The 23,560-nt window shown below is 43.4% G+C and overlaps 1 protein-coding gene and 1 long non-coding RNA gene across 6 annotated transcripts in view; one reads left to right on the top strand and one right to left on the bottom strand.

The window, feature by feature from the left end:
- Positions 1-320: 320 nt before the first annotated feature.
- Positions 321-8,306, top strand: LOC109315306. The gene is made up of 2 exons (XR_002102469.1): positions 321-608; positions 6,175-8,306. It is a non-coding gene; the product is annotated as an uncharacterized LOC109315306 (long non-coding RNA).
- Positions 8,307-14,051: 5,745 nt separating this feature from the next.
- Positions 14,052-23,560, bottom strand: part of YEATS2 (YEATS domain containing 2) — a 74,704-nt gene continuing 65,195 nt past the window's right edge. For all 5 annotated transcript variants that reach the window (XM_019542935.1, XM_019542936.1, XM_019542937.1 and 2 more), the window contains 4 exons: positions 21,968-22,194; positions 20,911-20,985; positions 19,012-19,085; positions 14,052-16,989 (listed from right to left, as the gene is read on the bottom strand). In XM_019542935.1, the coding sequence (XP_019398480.1) occupies positions 16,881-16,989; positions 19,012-19,085; positions 20,911-20,985; positions 21,968-22,194 (485 nt within the window). In that variant the 3' untranslated portion in view covers positions 14,052-16,880. The remainder of the gene's footprint in view (positions 16,990-19,011; positions 19,086-20,910; positions 20,986-21,967; positions 22,195-23,560) is intronic.

Raw genomic sequence — 23,560 nt, 5'->3', positions numbered from 1 at the left:
GTCAGCACAAGCCTGTCACATAAATACACGGAACAGTGCACACTGGCAGAGGCTGCTGCTCTCTGAGGGCTAAAATCAAATATAGAAACACATGTAGTCCCTGAATAAGGTCCAGTCTAGAACCAAGGGACTCTAGGCTGGAGTCTAGAAACAAGGGGCTCAAATTAGAAATTGCTGATGTGGGTGGAACTTAATAGAACAAAACTTTTTATTCACGTTGAAGCCTGCAAGCAGCTGGGAAGAACTGTTATCACAGCTGCTCAGGTCAGGGTTCTCTGTGCCTTTCCACAGGCACCAGTTTTCTAATGGAGAGATTCAGATTACAAAAGGTCTTAGGCTCTAGCTTTATTTGATGCTGCAATTCAACCAAACCTGTTTGCAAAATCCATGCCTGCTGTTTGATTTGGGATCTGCTCTCACCCCAAGTGGAGAAGCATACTGTACGTCTGCTATATTAATTCAGTGTTCTGTTTTCATAAACTCATTTCAGGCAGGAATACCGTCCATGGACTGGAGCAAAACCATCAAAGCCTATAAAGACAAAGCAAAGCTTCGTCATTCCAGAAGATCACTTTCTGCAAGAGACAAGCTACAGGGCAGATTTTAAGGTAATTATACTTGTTTACAAACCCCCCAAAAAATTCAGAGCCTGTTACGATGTAGTCTGGGTAGGAACCAAGCCTTGAACTCAACAAGTGCCCTCTCCTCATTCAGCATTGGGTCATTAGTCACCACCTGTTTTTCAGAAAACAAATTATAAAGAAAGATCACAGTTTTCATGATAATACTGACTCAAAAACTTTAAAATACACAGTGCTTAGTTTTATGTTACTGGATATGCTAAACTTAATATCCCTTGTGCATCTGTGTGTGTATGGGGGTGGGGGGTATCAAATTATGCTGCTTATATTATCTGTCAGGTTAGGTTTGCTGCCAAACTGCCTAATGCTGAGTTTACCAATTTGCAGATTTAAAATCTCAACCTTAACATTAGTTGTGCACCACCAACCCCCAATTGCAACTGGGCAGAAAGACTTCAATATCAAGCTACTGACACAGAGAAGAGGGCTGAACAACTACAGTAATTGGGACTGACCCTTATACGGTTATGAAAACCCACAGTTGATTAGTAACCTCCCAAAATACATTCCCTGGGCTTTTCTTCCAGTGAGAGACACTTGTTCATGACAGATAAGCACAAATCTCCTTGCTGACAAAGCACTATTAAGGAATCCTGGAAAACCAACAGGCAGAAATTCTTGCTGTGTTCAGTCATTTTCCCCAGTTCAAGGCCAGCAGCGTCTCAGAACGGATTACAAGTGACCTTGCTCAGCAATGTCTACAGTGCCAGAAGGCATTAAAACCCTCAAGGCTACAGTACTTCAAAACCAGGTCTGAAGTTGACCACAAACTGCACAAACTCAAACAGCAGTCGGGCACAACCTAACAAGCAAGAGAGACTTGCCTTTTCCAGGGGCAAACCTATTTTCAAGTCAAGGTCCCCTCCAACCCTTGCTTTGAAGGCTGTGGGAAATATTTCACCTGGTTTCTGTAGTACACCAAAATAGTAAGAACTAGGTAACACTCATGAAAATGACAGTGTGAAGGCTGGTAACCCCTATTCACAGATGTCAGAAACAGAAGTAACTTTCTCAGCTTAATAAAAAGTCCCTGCCCTGTCCAAAAGAGTGAGGCAGGGCTTACCGCATTTACTCAAATCTAAGACTATCCTGAATTTAAGATGACCCCACCAATAATAAGATTCTCTGTGTGGAAAACTGATACATTTCTTATAACTTTCCAGGTACAGAATCTAAGTATTGGAGTGTTGTCTTGAATTAAGTCTTCCACCTCCCACACTGCTACAGCAGGAAAAACAGTGGCTGAGGGGGGTCACATAGCCCCCTTCTTTCCCCTGTAGCTTTTCTGCACCCCCTTCCCCCAGCTCCCCACACCCTCTGCATCTTCTCCTTGCACTCTCCCTTACTGTCAGATGCTATTTGGCTTCGTTCCTGCTCTAGAGCACAGCCTTTGCCAGGCCATGCAGCAGTGTTGGCGCTTCTGACTGGCTTGGCAGAGGACAGAGTTTCTATGTGCTCTGTGCCTGGGAGGAAATCCAGCCTGAGCTGGAGCCAAGCTGTGCTCAACAGTAAAGTGGGGAAAGATGCAGAGGGAGGGGCATCTGCTGCAGAGGGCAGGTGGAGTGGGGAGGGGGACATGCAGCTGCTGTGGGTCTAACTGGCCCCCCAACCTGAGGTCAGGGCCAGAGTCAGAGCTGCAGCAGCCACATGCCTCAACCCCCTCCTTCCCCTGGCCCTGCAATTTTGTTGGTGAATCTAAGACAAGGGCCTTTCCCTGCCATGCCGATTCAGGGGGGAAGTTGTGCTTTAGATTCGAGTAAATATGCTATTTCTGTTCTGTTGAGTCCACCTTCATCCTGATACCAGAATACCTTAAAACAAGGTGGAGGATGCAAGATGATTTCTGTAATGCTCTTTCTTCCCTTCCTCTCACCTGGTTGAGACATTGAAGGAAGCAAGACGAAGACATGGCTGACAAATGCAGTAACCAAACTCCAAGTCATAAAAACACTGAGTCCTATAATGTACTTTTTGTAGTGGTCACAGCTGCTGTGACCAAGTTTAAAATTCAGGGTATGTTTGAATGTTAACTCATCTGTGGGTGACAACTTCTTCTACGTGCAAAGCAAAGCAGTAGTTAGAAACTGTTGAATTGGAGGTAAGAGACTTTTGTACAAGGAGAAGAGGTGGATGGGGATAGCAGGATTTTAAAATTGAGAGATAGAAAAAACCTGGAATGTAGTCGCTTTGGTTGCAAACTGTGCTTTACATTTGCAGAGTGCTACATAAGGCTGTCCAAGATACAGCAATGAAATATGTAAGAACATAACATTTGTTATGTTTTCTCCCGGCACATGGGATGTTATGTAAAAAAGCAGCTACAGACCTGACAGCTTACAATAGCGCTGATCCTAATTCTTGAACTAAGGAAAGAGGAAATCTGAAACACACTCCTGGTGAGAAACTGGCAGCTGCTAAGGACATTTAACTCCTGAAGCTCTTCAGGCTGAGTAGGCCCCCATCTCAAAAAGAAGCATGGTACAGAGGCCCACCTTATTTAACAAAGCAGCTTGATTTGTGAGAAAAGCAATAGCTTAGCAAGAATGCTTAGAAACTGAGAACCCAATCAAGATACTTTTTGGGATAAGTACACACATGTGGGGAAGTTAAATTGATTCAAAATGGCTGCCTGATATCAGGCAAGTCAGGATGGAGGGGCTAACTGGGGGCCTGGGGTCCAGCAGGCTGGAGGGGATAGGGGGGTCTGCTGGGGGGATGGAGGAGGAGTGTGACCTGGAGGTGGGGTGGGAGAGCAGGCATGACTTGTGAGAGATAGGAGGGCGCAGGCGCGACCTGCCTGTGGGGTGGGGTCAGCCCTCCAGCAGACCTACATCCCTATCCCGCCCACCCCGTTCAGCTCTGGTAAAAGCAGCTGCACCTGGAGTGGCTTGTGGGATAGGGTTGAGAGTGCTGGCTGGGGATGGGGAGCAAGGAGTCAGAGGGCAAAAAACTGACCAGTGCAGGGGAAGCAGGAAGAGAAGAGCAGTCCCCAGCCCTGGGGCTATGCAGGGGAAGGGGACAGAAGTTCAACGCACGGGTCTGACATAAATCAAATGAGTCTGATACAACGTAGATCCGGACTCATCTTAAAATGGGTTCTGCAATTTTTAGGCCATTTTGCATGCATGGAACTGCTGTACAGGTTTACACCGATTCCTGGTCACTGAGACCAGGTCTTTAAGTGTAAGGTTGGCACCAGGACAAATTTAGTTTTAATCAGGTGGCCATTTTGAACCCAATTTAACCTCCCAAATGTCTGTACTTAGCCCTGGGGTATCCAGTGCTACCCAGGCATTCAAGATTTTCCTTTAGCCCGGGGCAGGCAATTATTTTGGGCAGAGGGCCATTTAGTGAGTTTCGGCAAGCCATCGAGGGCCACATGACAGGCAGCCCAAGGCAGATTAATATTTATTTTCTAAATTTTTTAGGGGCCTCACAGGCCGGATAGAAGGGCCTGGCGGGCCGCATTATACCCACCCCTGCTTTAGCCCAAGCCTTAATTTTGCTGCACATTTGTAATTCAGTTTGAAGTTCCATTACTAGAGACTGCAACTGGGATTTAGATAGTCTAGCTACACATCTCCACAGAGACTGTTTCGGTAAGCAGAAACATCCAAGATTTCAGATTCTTCTCCAGAAGAATGTGGGGGGAAAAGGTTCTCCCCCAAACAATAGCTAATTCGTGTGTGTGTCCGTGTCCTGTGATCCTGTTCCTTTCCCTGGCAGCACTGCTGCAGTATCTAGAACCAGGCAGAACTTACTCCCAGCTATGCTTGGGGCATGCTGCATAGAGTTGTGGTTAGGATACACAAGAAAAGGCATTTCTAGCTTGACTCTTAACATAGAGAAGATGACAGGAAGGGGGAGAGAGAAAGGCGAGACCTTTGAGGGGTCCTACACGTGCATGTATTTGCCTATGACCAGGTTATGCTTTGGTTGAAATTCTGGCTTCATTCACTCCAGCAGAAGTAAGTTTGCCTGATGTTGCCAAGTCACCACCTCTGCCATCTCCCTCCTTACTCCCAGTTCCTGCTCTGAAAAGCAAACACTCCTGCCAGCCTAATTACAGCATCACAAAGGGCATGGATTATGGTCAGTAGCATACACTGGCTGCTGACAGCTTGTAGCCAGTTTGTTGCATGTGTGGCAACTTGCTGCTCTGTAAAGCACAGCATTAAAGTTGTTTCTTGAGGAGCTGACAACCTCCAAGTGGTTTAGAGTTCACACCACAGATGTCTCCTCTAACCTCCTCTCACTTTTATCAGTCAGCAGTTCAGTGCACCTCCTTCTTTTAAGTCCGCATAATATAAACATCAGCCTGGATCTGGGAAAGGGTCAGCAGTTCACTCTGTGCACACTGGCTAGGAAAACCGTTAGCCAGCTATTCGGGGACAGCTGCCTTACTGTTGTAGAAAGTGTCCAATATGACCTTATCTCACAGGCTGACAATGTGGCAGCTGCCTTTTTTGTACCCCTTCTTCCACCCCAGTCGGTGTCTCTCGCTGTCCCCCTTAGTTATGCTACTGCAATCTTGTCCACATCTATTGACTCTGTCAGGAAACTACTGTGCAACAGTTTTCTGCTGTTTGATTTTACAGTAGGGAACAGAGACACAGTCAGTCCAAGAATAGCTAGAATTCTGTATTACTGCTGGTAGGGATGCATCAATAAAAGGTTTTCTTGGCTGATACCAATAGCCGATGATTAACCAAACATCATCTGATGCTGATCCCATAACTGATATTTAGTAATAGTGCAAAGCTTTTTAAACTACTGACCTAAATAAACTTTTTGTTTGTTTCTTTTGCATTTAAACACACACACTTCCTGCCTGCTCCAGTCCTCGATGAGGGACGTGGCAACTGCCTTATTCCCATGCATGTTGCCCCCTCCTCCATGGCTGCTACCCATAGCCCCGTGCAGCCTGTGCTGCTGTCCCAGGCAGGTAGGGTAGATCCTTTTGTGGACAGCAGCATTGGGTGCATTTAGGGACCCAGAGCATGCCACTGCCTCTGCGCAGGGCCTGCCAGTGCTGCCGAGCTCTTGGGACTGCTGAGCAGAAGCCGCTTTTGCTGGGCACCAGCTGCCTTTGCAGAGTGGAAAGTTCCTTGCACGCCACCTTACCCCACTTGCGCGCAGCCCAACTTCTCCATGGCAGCCCCAGTGCTCAGGCCCCTGCACATGCAGAGATGCCACGGTGGCAGCAGGAGCCAGTAACAGTCCCTTTGTTGCCAAGGGCAGTGCCTTGTGACCACTCCCCTGTGCCCTCTCCCACTCCTGCTGTTTGCAGGGACCTTGTAGCCTGCTGTGGGCTTGGGCCAATGGCAGGGTGAGGGGACCAGACTAGGCTCACCAGGGAGGATGCTTTGGGCATCCTGCCGTACTTATCAGCTACAATGACCAAAAAAAGCCCATTGCCGATAATGTAATTTCTCTTTTGACTGGTGCCAATCCAATAGCCAGCCAGTGTATATTGGTGCACCCCTAACCGCAAGATAAAAAAGTTAAACTAACAAATGTTTTCCTCTTCTAGATTCCTGAAGCAAAGACCAAGTTTTCCCCCAACCCTTCTGCAGTTTTCCAAGCACCATCTCGTATTCTCAATGTGTGAACTTGGACCCACTTTGCATTCAGTCAGCTCAGACACAGGCTGCTAGTTAAAACGTACTGCTATGCACCTTTCATGAAGAGAGCTAAGATCAAAGAGCCAATATTATCAAAAGCATCTACAGCAATTAATGGTATATACACAATTCCTGTGAACACACAAATTGCAAAGCACTTGATTTGCAGTTGGCAAAACATACTGCAAGGAGTGACCTAGTTTTCATGGAAACAAACTTATTACTAAGCCAGCTGGCATCACATTAGGAGATTGACTTTGGGCAGCAAAGATGGTATTGCAGGTAATGTCCCTGTGCTTAACTGCAATGGAGGGGGCAAGGGGGAAATCACAAGTGAGAATCACTATTAAAACCAAAAAAAGGTCTTATTTAATGGTCACCTCGAAAGTAGGTCAATGAAAGAGTATGATTGCTTGTCGAACTCCACCCCCCACTCTGCAGGTCTCACATATGTACAGTAAATTATTATACCAAAACAAAAAAAACCCCAACAACAACATCAGTGGTTGGCTTTGATTTTAGGGATGCATTTAAAAGGGGTTTCTTTTTTAAATCAATAGATCCTTGAAATAGGTCACTGAGGATTTAGGATTAACTATTGCAGAAATTTAAAAACCACCAGACGTAGAGTGTTGAATTCCTAAAGAATAACATGACTTTAAGAAAGAGGTCTGGAAGAGGAGGCATCCAGACATGGTTCTGAGTTGATAACACAGCCTTGGTGCTGTAAATATATGGGCCAGACTCTAGTACAAATCACATATTCTAGTTGCATGTAAAGTATATGTAAATATTGTAAATAGATTTTGTTCACTGAATATTTATGAACCTTTAATAAAAAGGATGTGTGCAGACTTTTATTAAATGTTAACTCTTTGTATATGCAAGGTGGAAAATATATTGCCTTGAAACTCCTGAATTATTGCCTGTATATTGGTAATGCTCATGCTAAAATAACCAGAAGGCAAATGTTACGTAGAAACTCTGTTTTATGGATTACATTCTACATCTTTGTAACTTCATTTTAAAGATGGTACACTTTAAATTCCATTATTCCAGCAGTTTGGGTTTTTTAGATAGTGTGGATTTATTTTTACCATGTGTATTTTACAGAACCATTTCTTAGCAATGAGTTTCCATCCAGATCAGATAAAAAATCTAAACCTATCGCAAAGGATTTATGTAGTATAAATTAGCTTAATACTTATTTAAACATTTTTCTGCATTGTATAAGTCAAAAAGAAAAAACCCTATTTGTGTTTGAAATCTGCCCATAGAGTGAAAGGAACTGCTATCCTCTAAGTTGAACAGTTATTAGATAGTCCTTCATCTGTAATAAACTGACTGATAAAAATAATTTTCTCTCAACATTTTCAACTCAGACTGGTTTAATGAACCTTTGAACTGTACAAATACACTTCCATTGCTAAGAAACCCTTCAAGAGCAACTCCTGAATTGGGAGCTTGTGGACAGCATTTGAAATTTGTCTGCAAGGGTGTGTTCTCTTTTGTGTTATGTGAGGATTTGGTGGAGCTGCTTCCACTAAAGCTGTAAAAAGCACTAAAACTGGTTTCAACCCAGTAAAGATAATACACTGATGAATGTGGGTCTTGCTGCAATGAAGGACTGAAGTTCTCGCATTCTTCATACTTTGTGTTGCCTCCCTTCCCTTCTGCCAAGAATCCAGTATCAATACTTGCCAAAAAAACTTTTTTGGGAAGACTCATTTTTCAGGAAACATTACAGTATTTAAACTGCACTAAATATTTTGCATGTTAACTGTTTCTAAGAAAAACAAAACCAAACCAGTTAGTCTGCCTGGATTAATGCATTTATAAAGTTTTTAACAGTTCTGTTTTAACAGTTTCAATTCATTTCAACTTTGGATTTTACTGAACAGCAAAAAACATACTGCTTATTCAGTTTTTTCTTCTTAACCAACTATATTTGTAGAAAAAAAATTGTAAACAAAATGGTAATACATTAAGCTTGTATTTTATCAGACTGGAAGCTAATTTATTAAAGTGTATTTTGGCTACTGGTTTTTTCTCCACATTTTATTTTGTTATAAAAAACAAGCCTTATACAGCTGCTTTTAGCAAAAATGTTTATAACATCATCCATATTTATACTCATTATTGAGTGACCATTCCTACGGATGGAGTACGCTCATGTCCTCAACCACTCTGAAACAAAGAGCGCACATAGAGCAGAACTGATCTAACTTAAGACACTGAAGACTGGACTAAATGAGAGATGTTTTCTTCATTATATATCTGCAGCCTATCAAAATCGGAATTATTATTTTTACAAAATCCTGCACCCAGACTAGAACACCTCAAAAGTCCTGGTGGGGGAGAGAAATCAACCTACACCTTCAACAGGAAAAAAAAAAATCATAAAAGTAACCCACCACTAAAAAAAGCAAATAGAGTTATAAATTTCAACATGAGTTGACATGTATGTAATTACCTTTCACATATAAATATTTGCTATTTTTCTAACTACAGACAACCAAAATTTGATCATGTCCTCCTAATAAGAATTTAAAAAACCTGAACCTCATTATAGTTCTGACTCTTCAGGGATGCTTAGGTAATGTGTTAGCGTAACTGTGTAGCTTTAGATCTTTCAGACTCCATCATCCTTATTGCTGAATAAACACCAGAAACACTCATAGGGCAGGAGTGAGAACCCTGAGAATAATCAGAGATTATTATTATGCCAGTGAGTTTTGATTCCCTTGAAAATTAGCATGGTTAATACAACGTTAATGGTACCCAGTTATAAAGCCAGAGATATAGATAGTTAAACTCTACAGTGTCCACATATATTATTTTGCCGCATACATCTAATACAACTCAAAAATGCCACATATGCAGATGAGGTCAAAAGCCACATATACAAACTCAGTTTCTACATTATTCGACTCATTTTAACTCTGCAACCATGTGTGTCAACTTTCTTATGCTTAGTTTCTTTTCCGGAAAGACAACAGGCTCAGGAAGCTGCTTTAAGTCAGCACGTTTACTTTAACCATCTTGAAGTTCAGATTGCAGCTGAATACAGGGGAACAGAACTGATTCGCAGCCTTCACTAGCAAGATGGCACACCCAAGATCTAGCCCTCTCTTAGCATACCCACTCCTGGGACTGGTGTATGTTAACTACAGTGTAATCTGAACAAGAGTAAGCTTGGTTTTATTTCAACAGACTTTGAAATCTCACTCAGACTGTGAGAAAAAGCCACTAGATGAGAAGTTTAAGCAGTCACCAGAATTCTGAACAAAGCTTTGTAACAGCTTCCAACACCACCTTGTTAATGCAACTTTAAATGAAGACACTGACTATGCCACAGCCTGTCCTGAATATTCTGCTGAAGCAGACAGCCTGCACAGCACCTCTGAAATACCAGGCCTTCCCACAGAGCCCCACAAGACTTCAAAGTGCTAATTTGAGGGTTAGCAGGCTGCAGTCTCCAGGTGAGTTTCTATGGGTGAGAACATGCCACTTTTTCAGGAGAAACAGGAAGAACCAGAGAAATCCCAAGCAGGTACTTACCACTCACAAATGCAGGGGGAAATGCAACCACTTGCAAAGCAGGTGCTTTAGCCCTGGAGCTGCTTGCCTCTGGCAGGTTTAAAGGACTGAAGCCAGAAAAGGATGCTGATAAAGAAGCTTCTGTTCCCCATGGCAAACTCGCTCAGGGAGAAGATGAAGGGACTGATTCTGTGCTGTTTTGTAGCCACACAGACATTTACAGAATCCTTCTATTTGCACAGCCCCACTCAGTGCATGCCATGTTTCCACTCAATTCGAAGCCAAACCTGGGGGTAGGGCAGTCTTACAGGCAACAATAATTAGGACAGCAGCCTGCAGTCTCCCAGAGTGCAGCCTACCTTACACGTGCTTGGTAGTAACATCATTGCAGAGACAGGTGCAGGCTGGCAGCACTCACACCCTTCTCAATTCTGTGTATGAGGGAGGAGCTGCTGCAAATTGCTCAAACTTCGGGACAGGAATAAGAAAGAGCAAGGAGGAAGCAGTTTGTGACAGAAAGTGCTGGGGATGGGGCCAAGGAGCCAATGCTGTGCTCTGGCACCCATAGGCCCCAGTTCCAGGTGCAAGTGGCTTTTGCCTGTCAACAATTTTGCTCACTGTGAATCATTTCAAGAGTTGGAAATTGGATGCTCACAGAAACATCCTTTAAACACAGGTTTTACCATCGAAAACCCATTATAACCTGTGTCCTACAGCAGGGCACAAGACAGAGCACAGGTGTTTCACATCTTCCTGGCTTCTCACCAATTGAGGAAGATGGATGATCTCTGCAACCACACCTTCACTGATCCAGCTGGGGAAGCTGCATTGCTCCATGTCTGGATGCAAGTTCTTGGTCAAAGTTTGTTTCAACTATGGTAACCTAATTGCATGAAATGACAAGCTGGAGTGATACTTTAAGGGCATTTGACATAAAAGGGTTCCTTGTAGAAAAGGTTTCATTACAGTTCTCCTGTTTGTGTTGCATGAGTTTCTCATGAAAATGGTAACTGGATACAAAGCCTATTGCATCTGGGTGACTGGTTCAAATGATCTCCAAAGAAACCACTATTGGCAAATAAGTTGACAGGATCAGTGCAGTTCATACAGAGAAATGTTTGCACCACCAAAAACAAGAGTTGTTTGTTTTCACAGCAGAGATTGCAAGGACTGAACAAACCTAATTCATCTAGTCTGGCTGCTGGGAAAGCATGCTGGGTGCATCTACACATGCCCCAGACTGTGCAGTTATTACTGCACAGTCATTTAGTACTTGCTAAAGCAAATCAGCGGTTACTGCACAGATCCAGCGGTGCATGGGTCATTTCCAATCCTACTGTAGTAGTCAATGACATGGTTCATGCCCACCAACACTTGCTGTAGCAATGAGCTACATCACAGTAGCTTGTCACTATGGCAACATAACAGCTCATGCAGGCACTCCCAGGGTAAGAACACTGCTAAGGACTTGTTGCATCTCTTCTGCATACAAAGGACTTTATTTCCAAGGGCTGGCCAACTCATACACTGAGTGAAATCTTAGGTATTTTAAGGGCTTTCTGTTAAAGTGTTAATTAGAAGTCTGTACAATAATTTTTGGGTCCCTCCCACCAGCGAGAACCAGAGCAAGCTGTGCATATCCTACAGAATGACAGGCAGATGGCACTCATTTGGGAAAGACCTGCCTTGCTGAAAGGGATAGCTAGTATAGAAGGGAAAATCATGATAAATCTGAACATGTGCCCAGGATTCTGCAGGAATACATTTCCTAACCATTACTAGAATTAAAGCCAATTTGTACATAGATTTACAAATGTGTCAATCAGCAGAGTAAAGTTCTAACACCCACATGGGAAGATTATAGTTAAACTATTCCTGATGCAGAAGGCAGGGCTAGGTGACATCTTATAGAGCAGGGGTGGGCAGAATACAGCCCACAGGACGGACTTTGTCTGGCCCACAGCGGGTCCCTCTGGGCCCGTGGTGCGTCTGACCCACCGCCCCCAGGGAACACAGCAGGGCTGGGGCAGCTCCATTTCCCAGCAGCAGCAGCAGCTCTTTCTGGCTGCTGCTGCCACCAGGCCCACAGAGACCAGCTGGGACCCATGTGGGTAGGGCCAAAGCCCCAGGCTGAATACAAAGCCCTTGCCCCTGCCCCAGCCTGCATGGGGGGTTGGGGTCCCTGCAGTGCTCCCTCCAGATCTGCCCACAGAGGTAGAAAAATTGGGACCCAGAGCCTGCACCACAGCTGTCCTGCGGCTCCTCCCCACTGCCCTGCCAGGTGTAGGGGCCTGGGCAAGCCCAGAAGTGCTGGTGGAGGCGGCAGGAATGGGAAGAAGCTGCAGGGCAGCCCTAGTACAGGCTCTGGGTCCCTTTTTCCCCACCACCACCAGTCAGCCTGGCTGGGATGGGTGGGTCCACAGCAGGCGCTGCAGGAACCCCCACCCCCTATGCAGAGCGGAGCTGACCAGGGCCAGGGGCCATATACTCAGCCCAGGGCTCAGGCCCTGCGTACATGGGTCCTGATGGATCTTCATGGGGCTGTAACTGGTAGCCAGGGCAGCTGGAAGAAGCTGCCACTGCCTCTGGGCTGCTGCTGAAGCCAGGCAGCAGCTCCAGCCCCCCCTTGGGGCCCACACAAGCAGGACCTAAGCCCTAGGCTGAGCACACAACCCTAGGCCCCACCTGCCCCACAAGGGGTGGGGCAGGGTCCCTGCAGTGCCTGCTCAGGATCTGACTACTTTAGCCCTCATGAGCAAGTGGTAGGAAAAAGCCAGACCTGGACCCTGCGCTGGGGGCTGACCTGTGGTTCCTCCCCACCACTGCTGCTACCAGTGCTCACAACAGCCCACCTGTGTCCACGCCAGCTCCCTGCCCACCCATGTCCCCATCCTGTGCAGGGAAGTTCAGTGAGCTGTTATCGGAGGGGAAGGGCAGGGTAGGTGCTGACCTGGCCCACGACAGCTCCCCAAAACTCCCTATGTGGCCCACAGGCCTTAATAATTGCCCACCCCTGTTATAGACTAACCCATTAATTCTCAACCTATTCAGATTCCAGGCAGCCTTTTTTGTTTTGACTATTGAAAAATACCAGAGCCATTCTTCTGTTGCAGAGAACTCAAAAAGCCAAGAACAGGACAGAATGTTTGTGACAATATGGATTCCTGTTTAAAACCTCTGGTTTTGGTCTTGTGAATCACATACAGGTGTTTGGACACCTAATAGAGCTAGCATTGCGCAGCACCCCATGGCACCCACCTTGATTAAGAATCACTGGACTAACATGTTCAGAAAGGCATGCGCTTTGCTAGGCTACAGCCTACATTATCAGATGCTGGGATGAAGCATCTGACAAATGAAAGCTTATGTCTCTCTGAACAAGTTAGTTTCTACAGGTGCCACCCTGCCCTGCCTTCTGCCCAACTTTCAACTAACACAGCTACTCACCTCTATTTGTGATGCATTAACTGCTGGAAGTGAAATCAGCAAATACACAAAACTGCCAGAATGTTAATCTTCTAGGGCTTGATTCTCATTTGTGCCTGCTTCTCGAAGATGCACTCATGCTGCTCTGAAAGTGAGGAAGCAGCTTCAAGTCCCTTCACCTGGCCACAGCAGTATGTGTACATGCTAAAGAAGGGTGTTTGTACTTGAGAGTTTTCAAAGAACAATCTGTCCAACTATTTAGTTAGTCTAATAAAAGATATCACATTTACCCAAGGAACCTTGTCTGCCTACATGAAAATCAAGCTTCCAGAGTTCAGAGACACCACACAGGGCTTTCATCTCCCAGACGTCATTCTCCCCTGAGGATTCTTAGTTACTGTCAAAGAAACTGAAAAAAAAAAAGTCACCTAATTTCATTTTTCCTCCCTTTCTCACTGAAATTTCCTCCCATTCTGGAGGGTGAATGGATCTGCTGCTGTTTGCATGGGTATAGCTGGGGGGCAGCTTAAACTGTTTTTCTCAGCTCCTGGCAGTTCTTTCCTCCTTTAAAAAAAAAAACAAGAAAAGAAAAGAACAAAAGGAAAAAAATAATTTCTTTCATAAAAATGTTTGAAAAACATCACAAGCAAAAGCTACCCAAACCCATCAGATTTCCTACAAAACTAACAAGACAGACATTTTTCTGTTTTGGTCTAGGGACAAAGGATTTTTTCACTGCATGCATCATGTGCACAGGGGAATAGTGAGCAAAACGGGAAGGTCTGAAGAGGTGTATTTCAGTGAGACCGGGACAATCCCATCACAACTAATAAAAGAATTTATTGTAAACTTACGTATATTACACAATTATACATTATAATACATATAACATGGAGGATCTGAACACTCAACAGTACAAATATTGACAATGTATGTAAGGAGATCTTTGATTTATTAAGACTTTTTAAAAAAAAGCCAGAGTGCTTGTTTGGGAATATTTAAGTAACATTCCAATTTCTTCCATACTTGTCTTGATATATATCAATTTTCACAACCTCCCACTTGGAGATGCGCAACACTAACTTGCTTCCATGCAATTCTTATGGAAGAGATTCTGTTGGTTTTGTGGAGGTTTTTTTGGAAAAATTTCTCTCCCATCACCCATGAAAATTCAAAGACCTACTTGCAAAAATGTCCTAAATTTGGAGAACTAAATAAATGTATCATTCCTGGGACCCACTTCTGGTTTTTGTGGATAGTTTTCTTAGCAGGTTTCATAGGTGATTGTTACTCTCCTAGGATAACTCTCTTAAGCCTGTTTGCTTAGGAATAAATCCACAGGCAGTCTCTGCACTACAGAAGCCCCTTTGCAAACTGCAGCTGCACAGTTGCTGTTGTCCTGTCCTAAGATCTGCTGCCTACACGTTTATCTCCTAACCTACAAGAAGTGCACAGAGGCATCCTAAAGGTGTAGGTGGTGTTTCATTTCACTGCACACTTCAGATAAACCATCAACCTAAGAGAGGGCCTGAAGTCCCTCAACTAACTCCACACTCTGCACTGGCTATTCACTGTGTTCCAGCAAAAATCCCCAAAGCTGGGCTTCTCCAGAACCATTATTGTTCTAAAAGCTAAAGCAAGGGCCATACTGTGAGCTGTCAACAACACAAGTGATCCTGTGAGCACTCACCAGCACAAGCAAGAGATCTTGAGTTTACAATGCCTCGCAGCATGCAGGCCTTGGCTCCTTTCATGCAGTCCAGTCCAGATCCCTCTCCACAGTCCCATTTTCAGAGTTAAAGACCAGATCCTGCCATTCTCATTCAAGTTGTGTTGTACTGTACTCCAATCATGATTTTCTCAATGGCCTATCTAGAGGCCAAAATACTAAGCTGCACTAAGAGCAACAGAATCTGGCCTGACAAAGGCTGTGGGGCCAGGCATCTTCCGCAGCTATGAAAAGAATTAAATTAATCTTTATTTGGTTTGTAACAGCTCCTTGAAAGCCTGGAATGACCCATTTTTAGCTGAATCCTTCCTCCCCAATGCCTGTACACTTTTGATTAACTGTAGAGCTATTGGCATCAACACTGTTAACCTTCTAGCACTGCACTATTTATTTTGTAACAGACTACCATGCCCTGCCAGCTCCCCAAATGATCATTTTTATCTCTTGATAATGCTTTATGTATTCAAAGTACTGCAGGAACATTAGCAAGGCCCCAGCACACGCCTGTGAGGTAGGTATCACTAGCCCCGATTCTAATGATGGGGAACTTGAGGCACAGAACAACTGAATGACTCGTCCAAGGCTACGCAGTGAATCAATGACCTGGCTGGGATCAGACCTGGGAAGGCTCGCTCTCTCAGTCCAGCCCACACTTAATCCTTTAGACAGTACCACCTCAAAAACAACATGGACTTAGGAAGTCCCATAAGGATTAAAGAAGAATCAAATTTTTGGCCCCACTAGTCTTAACTCTGTCAGGCTACAGTACTGACCGAGATACCGGGAAGGGTTATCATTTGCCAGTTAAACCTTCTTAAGCCAAGTGGCAGTTGGAGGGCTGTAGGTGTTCCTGTTGGAAAATGCAAAGACAGGTAAGTCGTCCAGTTGGATGTTAAGCTTCCTTCTGCCAAGGTGCGAGAGAGGCTCCCACAAACAAAGGGATCTGTGGTTTCCTGATCTTATAGAGCATCTTGCTTGTGCACACAGCTGGAACCTAGGCATTGTTACGGCCATGGTTTCCTCACAGTCTGAGCCCATCAACAATTTGCACCATCAGGAAGATGGACTTAGTAATACACTCTCCAGCTCCAGTAATACACTACACAGGAATCTTCCAGAAGCACGGATCAGTATTTACTATGCAAACAAAGGATCCTGAACAGAAAATCTAAGCGCTGGCCTCATGAAACAAGCTGGGAATCCATGTCACTTCACTTTCTTCTTCATGCAGGTCACATACTCAGCCAGTCTCCTCTAAATTTCCCTCTGGTCACTCCTCCTGGACACATCTCCAACCTCCTATGGTGGGGAGGTCTGAGAATGGACCGGTTCGCCATTCCCTCATGAGGGAGGACGTTGTGTGCCATGTTAAAGTGGCTGTCTACAGCACGTTCTGCTGTGTGACAGGAGTCGTGTTTCTGCAGTTCAAAGTATAACTGTGAAGTTTGCCACCAGCACTCAACAAACCAACTTTAAAAATTGCCTTTGGCTTTGCATGTAGCGACAAGCAATTGAGCTGTTCTCCAATTTGAAGAAAACAGTTATGCTTGTATTTGTCTGTGGATTAAATCAAATGGGAACAGAAGTAACAAAGAATTATTTTCATCCTAAAAATGCATAACCTCTGCAATGATGTATCCAGTCAGAGGTCCAAGGTCAATTTGGTAGTAAGTCTTTCACAGTTAGCAACCTAATTCACACTGACTATATGTGTTCAGCCACTGAACATACACTTACTGAGTCAAAGCTGAAATCCAACAACTTGATTTGTTGCATTAAGGTGCATCTTTAATTGGAGGTAACAATCTAGTAGCCCAACACTATAAAATGTATATAACAGTGATCTACAGAAATAGAGAATTTGCTGCCAAAAGTTCAGTCTTAAATCCATCTTTTCTATAGTATCTTCTCCAGTAACGTTCACTGTTCCTCAGTTAGTATTTTCATGTGTTTGTTTGTAAGGAAATCAAGAAAGGGAATATTACAGATGGCCTGGTGAATATTCATCACTGTGATCTCTCTTGGAGTCCTGCAGAGAATGAAATCAAAGACATTATTAAACGACATAAAAAGCAGGCACTGCTGAAGTGCCAGGCCCATAAATTTCCTAATGGATAGAAAAAGCCAAAAAGGATAATACAGCAAATGTTAGAGCAGCAGAGAAAAAGGCATTAAAATGTCATAGCACAAAACAGATGCTATCAGGCTAGCTGAGGTATACACCTTGAGCATTAGCTCATGAAGATTAAAACAAAGTGCTGAAGAATCAGCTCTTGGGATTCTATGGAACAAGCAATAGTTTAACTATGTCATCCTCCTGCACAGTTTAAACACGCCTGCTTTTAATTCCAAGTTCTGTTAGAACGCTACGAGGATCAGGATATAATGCTTCTGAATGCACCTAATCAAAAACAGGGGAAATTATTTATGGGCAAAGAAAGGGTTACTGCAAATTTACTTAATTCCCATGTCACAATCTCTTCTGTGTTTGATGCTCTTTGGGCTGTCAGTTATAGTCACCCAATGATAAGCTGTTTATATATTAACTAGTTTTGATCAGGGTGGAGGGTCTCCCAAGTCACTCTGTAACCATGCCTGCCACACATGTTCATTCACCTGCATCTAATTATAGCAATATAGGACTTTTCCCTGAAGTTCACGGGCAGACTTTATTGTGGACCACAGATAAAGCTGATAGTCCAGTTCTCCCCATGTCTCCTAAAAAGGATGTCTTCCCCTCTCAGAGTCCAATTCAGGTTCTGCTTCTGGACATAACTGATTATCACTCAGCCATAAGTAGGCAGGTGTGGATGTAGATCTCCAGTTCCTTGGACTGTCCCCGTTTCATCATCCCAACCCAGGTCCTGTACTTGAGAGCTAATAGCACTCTCCTCATTCTCATGTTTCCATCCCTCTGGCAAACCACTGCATTTCTGGCAACTCTTTTGTGGCTCTTTCCTCAGGAGTTCAAGAGGGCTGCCCATATAAGACAGCACCTGTGTTGTGTTCTACTCCTAGGGCCCCCTCACATATTTTACTTTCATGAGCACCTCCTTTCAGAATAAGAGGGTTACTTGCTGTTGCTGGATTTGCCCTGACTTAACTTCTTCTTCCCTTGTATCTGGACACCTTCACTTAAGACATCTGCTCATCTGAGCTTGGCTGGTCCTCTCTGATAGTCTTCCTTTCCAGTCCCCCTTGCTGCTCTCAAGGTCACTGCTTTCTGCATCCCTTTCTTGAATGCAACCTCAACCTTTATAGAGAATGGGATACATTCCTGTCAGGAAAACCTAAAGGTGAATCAGGACCATTTCTTCTTACATGGATTTTTCACCCTGTGACAACCTGAAGGTGAGACAACTGGACGTCATCAGCCACTTCTCCAATTTTTACTCTCCAATCTGTAAGGTCCTATTATTATAGCACTCCATCTACATCCGAAGAACCAGAAAGGACTTCTCTGGAGGTAGTTTCTGTTGCTCGTCATTTAAGTTCACATGGTCCAAGTGAAATAAAATGCTCTCCTCTCATCAACTCTTTCCCACTGGCTGAAAGTGTAGGAGTAGCATGTTCAGTAAAATCAAGCCCTGGCCAGCCCAGTCACCAAAAGGATAGGATGTAAATGTTCACAGAGCCTCTGCTGAAAATACCAAACAACTTCTATGGTTTAAAAGCTGTCATTATAAAATGGTTTCAGCCACTGGTGACTTCATGTTGGAAAATGTACTAATCACTAGTAGAAGGCAGACAGCCTTCAGTAGAGGTGTGATTTCATCCAAACATAGACAATGGAGTTCAGATATGTATTTGGTAACTCTTGCAAAAATTGCTAACAATAATAGTCTATTATTACAAACACAAAAACAAAACAACAGATGTCCTGCAATGGCCAAAAGCATTACATGCTAGTTTAATTATTAGACTACTTGGATTGGGATTAATTGATAACAGAATTTGAGCCCTGCAACAATCTAATAAGTTCTTAAAGCAGTTCAATCCATTGGGCTAATGAGTGATACAAAATGATGAAAAGGGGGACTCAGTCACTGACCTGTTGTGAGGAGCTGTCTGGTAAGCAACAGCCAGAGCTTGTCGTAGGATATCATTCACAAGCTGTTCGGTGGCCTGTGACAAAAGGCAGCATTAGGCCATGACAAGTAAAACCGGCTAAAGCAATTAACATAATTTTTTATGTTATCTGACTTAGTGTCATAAATGACCTAAAGATCAGATTTTTAAAGTACTTTTTTTTAAAATAAAACTGTTTACATACTTTATTTAAGGGCCTTGTTACGTGTTACACTTTGAGCTGCTCAAATGTTGATCAGTGTTAATGATAGTGTCCATTTGGAGCAGTCGCACATTAAGGCTAAAAACCTGCTGTGAACTGTCCCGAACCTGCAGAGCTGTGACATGCCATTAGAGAGGGCTGGTGAGCAGGGACTAGACTAGGAGCTATAGCTGTGAATTACCACTAGAAGATTAGTGACACAGGACAGACTTCTATCCCTGCTTTAGGTGGGGGTGTGTGAAAGAGGGGTTGGAAGGCAGTGGGAACATGATGATGGGAGGTGGAGAATTAATGGGATAGGGGTGGGTAATGACATGGGAGGTGGAAAGGAAACGGTGGTTGGGGAAGGGTGGTGAAATTAAGTCAGCCAGGCACTGAAGGATAAAATAAAAAGTAAAAGAAGTAAAATTTTTAAAAAGAAATAAAGAGGAAGTAAATTAAAGAAGAAGGTCTCATGTTTAAATAAATTAGGATTTGGGATTGAGATGTGGGATGCTGGTCCAGGGAGAGCATCCTTGGGCTCATGCTGGAGAAGATGGCTGAGCTGAAGGCAGAGGAAGAATTTCAGCTTGCTAGCTGGCATGTGCTCTGCAGGCTGCTTGCACAGGGTTGCAACCCTGGGGTGGGAAAATCATACCCCGGTGTAGGAGGGGGAATTGGCTTGGTGCCAGGACTGCCGCCTGGGCAGCAGAGTTCAGAGGGTGGAAAGTTTGTCCACACAGAACAGGGAGGGGGAGAGGACAATGCATCTTGGGATGCTAGAGGACTGCAACATGGGCAGCATGTCTATGGGGAGTGGCCACACATTAATGGAACATGAAATGGGTAACACAGATCAGAGATAAACCTGCCCTGGAGTGACATAACTTAAAGCGTGCTTAAAACCACCTAAAGTGTGCTTAAAACTAGTTTCAGGTGTTAGTGTGAACAATCCAGGGGTAAGAGGTCCAGAAGCCACATAAAATTAATGTGTAACAAAGCCCTAAGTGTTTCAAATATTCCTTCAGGCTGAACTATAGTAAAAGCCTGCTAAAATAATTTTGATGAACCCTCAAATACTGCAACTCCAATTTTATGTTGTTAAAATGTTGTACCCAAAACTGGGAATGACTGTTGTTAGTATTACACACGGGGAAAAATGACCACTAGGTCTCAGGAGTGCAGCAAACTGGCAGAAGAGGCAACTGAGCCTGAAAAATAGCAGCATTTGGAGGAAACAAAAATCTTCGAAAGTTCCTTTCAAACACTAACAACACAGCAAATTGTGCAACTCAGCAGGGGCTGGACTACATGACCTTTAAGGTCCCTTCTACTCCTATCCCTCCATATATAGGGAAAACTGACAGAGGTATGTTTAATGATTTGCTCAAGGTCATGGAATCTTTTCAATATCAGATCTGATCTCTGAGGATTAGTGATAAGGGGTTTTGAAATCACAGTACTGTGTCTAAGTCAGCGGACCACAGTTGAAAGTATGAAATGTATGTGTACTTGTGCACACAGATAACTCCTAGTCGCATCTACAGGCTGAGCACCTGACTTAGCATGTCTTCTAAAATGATGAGTGATCTTAACTGTTGACCTGGATTCTTCATCTTTATTCTATGCTGCTAGGTAAAACAGCTGCAGAACTGTACTCATTGTAAAATCATGATTTACCTTTAAAATCATATCTTCTATAACGGATGCATAAATGTTCTTGTGCACCTCAACAGGCTGAAAAGAAATCCCTATCTATAAAACGAGAGAGGAAAAAATGAACTCAGATTGACAGATCGTATCAAATAAAACCACCAATAATTGGATAATTTTTTGTTAAAGATCAAATGGCAACTGAAGGAATTTGCAGGAATAAGTAGAATTTTGACTTGGCATAGGGGGCTGGGGAGGCATTTATAAATTGGAAGGAAAGCCCATGCACACCTTCTAAATTTAAGCATACATTCACTTGACTGTTTCTTTGTTCTTCCTGACTTTGCTGAAAAGACTGGCTCTGTATCCAATAGTTCTGACTCAGGCAGCAATTCCCTTTCAAAGCTGTATTTCAGCTTCCCCCTCCAATACCATCTAACCATGGTTCTGGAGAAAAAATACACTTCTTTCTCTTCTCAATCAAGAGGAAACACCCCTCCTTTACCTACAGTTTCCTCCCATGAAAAACACGTTTCTCACTTCAGTAGCACATGAGAAAGACTGTCTTTTGCTCTTCTCCCTCCTTTCTGCTGCTGTGAGAGGACACCTCTCCATCCCTTTACTTCATCTACCCACCCTTGGGACAAAGGAGAGAAATCTAAACAGGCAAGAAAACTGCCACATCCTCAGTAACTTCACTGTAATAAATGTGTACATTTGCTGAGCTACACTGGTGGAACGGACTAGCCTAGGTTTTCCCTGATAGAGGAGCAGGGATTTAGCATCTGTGCTCCCTGCCACTTCTCACTTACAAGACTGGTATTTACTGATGCTGTGCAGAACCTACAAAGCAGCAACAAAGAAACTGACTCAAGTATACTTCACTTTACTACCAGCTTTGGCCCACTCACAGTGATTCACAATTGGCATGGGCCAGAAGGAGAGTGAATTTCTGAAGCCATTTACAGATTTAATTAGTAAGGTAGCTCAGTCCAGATGAAGGACAGGCACTAAATAAATCCCCAGAAGGTCATAACTAGCTTAGCAGCATTACTCATGAGCTTTATGAATCATTTTTCACTACCTTCTCTGCTGTGTCCTGCACAAATTCTGATGCAGGCAAGGATGCCAAGTAGAATTTCATCTCTTCTTGTTTCTCTTCTTGTTCCTTTTTAATATTTATTTTCAGTGGCTCAGTAAAGCTGAGGATATCCACTTCCTCCTCATGTTCTGGCTCCCGTTTCAGAAACTGCTGCAGCTCCTCCAGTTTTCGGCACAGTTCCTCCCCACTGGTGTAAGACGATGGACATTCTAAATGAGAAGCAATTAGTCTTAAAAACTCATCTCAGAAGACCACTTAAAACAGATACGCACCCAGCATCTAGTGAGAAACTCAGTAATTAAGTTGTCATCTTGGTAGTTTGGTTTTAATGTAAAGTGAAAAAAGAACAAGTGCTACTCACTGAGGACTGGACTCAATGGCTCAGGGTGCCCTTTCTAAGCTCTATGCAGGGTGGATAAAAAAAAAAAATCAATGATTTTTTTTTAAATAAAAGAAATCAGATTTTCAATTTAAATAATATTTTGTTTTTTAAAATTTTTTTGTTAAGATGCTTTTAAAAAAATCTATATAAAGGTAATTTTAATTTCAGCTATGGTAAAACTCAAAGATATCATCACAGAATATAGATTATAACTTCTAATTATATGCTGAGACAATATATTCATGGAACCTTTTTAGAAAAGTTTTATAAATAGGTCACAACAGACCATGGCCTATATTAGGGGCCCAAATGTATGGAGTTTCTAGAGGCGTCTCTACAGATTTGTAAAAATTAAAGAAAACCACCCTATCCGATGGGGCTCAGTCTAGATCATCCTATTAAGCATCTTGTGATGGTTAGTTTCAGTTCTCAAACTGTGAATTTGTGTCTCCAGAGATAACATCCTTGTTCACAGCAGTATACAGAGATGAGAGACAACAGACCTGATTACCCACCCATCAGCCCTATTGTCTCTCTGAAAGTTTGTCTCAAGCCCTTACCCTCTCTCTAAAAGTGCAAAGTTTCAAGAAGTTAAATGAATAGAGGATTGCTAGGGGCAGAGTAGATCTGGGCAAGGAGGAGGAGTCTGGAAATAAATGCAAGAAGGGAGGAGCGTAGAAACAAAAGAGAAACATTTTGAGCAGAAGATTCCAGAAGTCTTGAGGGATAAGTTTCCAAGTATAGGCTCTCTATTGATTTGAGATCTAGTGAGATGATGGTATTGCACAAGGAAAAACCTATCAGAGCTGCAGGCTTGCCAGGCTGTAAGACAGACCCTGTTTGGGAATATTTTAATAAAGTTCCTCAACCTGTGGGTAAGACAGGCATGCATGCAAAATGCAAATAGTGCAACAAAGAAATGCAAGGCCTGGTTGCCTGAATGAAACAACATAATGAGAAGTGCTCGTTCTCAGGAGGAACCTGCTTTGAAGATGATGAATGGAACATGTCTGAACATGCAGGATCTCCAAGTTAATAAACTTTCTTATTTCATACTTCTTTCTTAAGGACTCCTTGTCTTTCCTGTCCATATCTGTTGGACGGACTTCTGGACTATTTGAATTCTCATTAGAAAGGTTTGAGCAAAGATGTATACAGTTGTTACTTTATGGAACTATCATAGTTTTAATGCA

Source organism: Crocodylus porosus, unplaced genomic scaffold, assembly GCF_001723895.1.
Source record: "Crocodylus porosus isolate Cpor-Errol unplaced genomic scaffold, CroPor_comp1, whole genome shotgun sequence".
In the NCBI taxonomy this organism is placed as follows: Eukaryota; Metazoa; Chordata; order Crocodylia; family Crocodylidae; genus Crocodylus; species Crocodylus porosus.
This window is presented reverse-complemented; position numbering and strand designations above follow the sequence as displayed.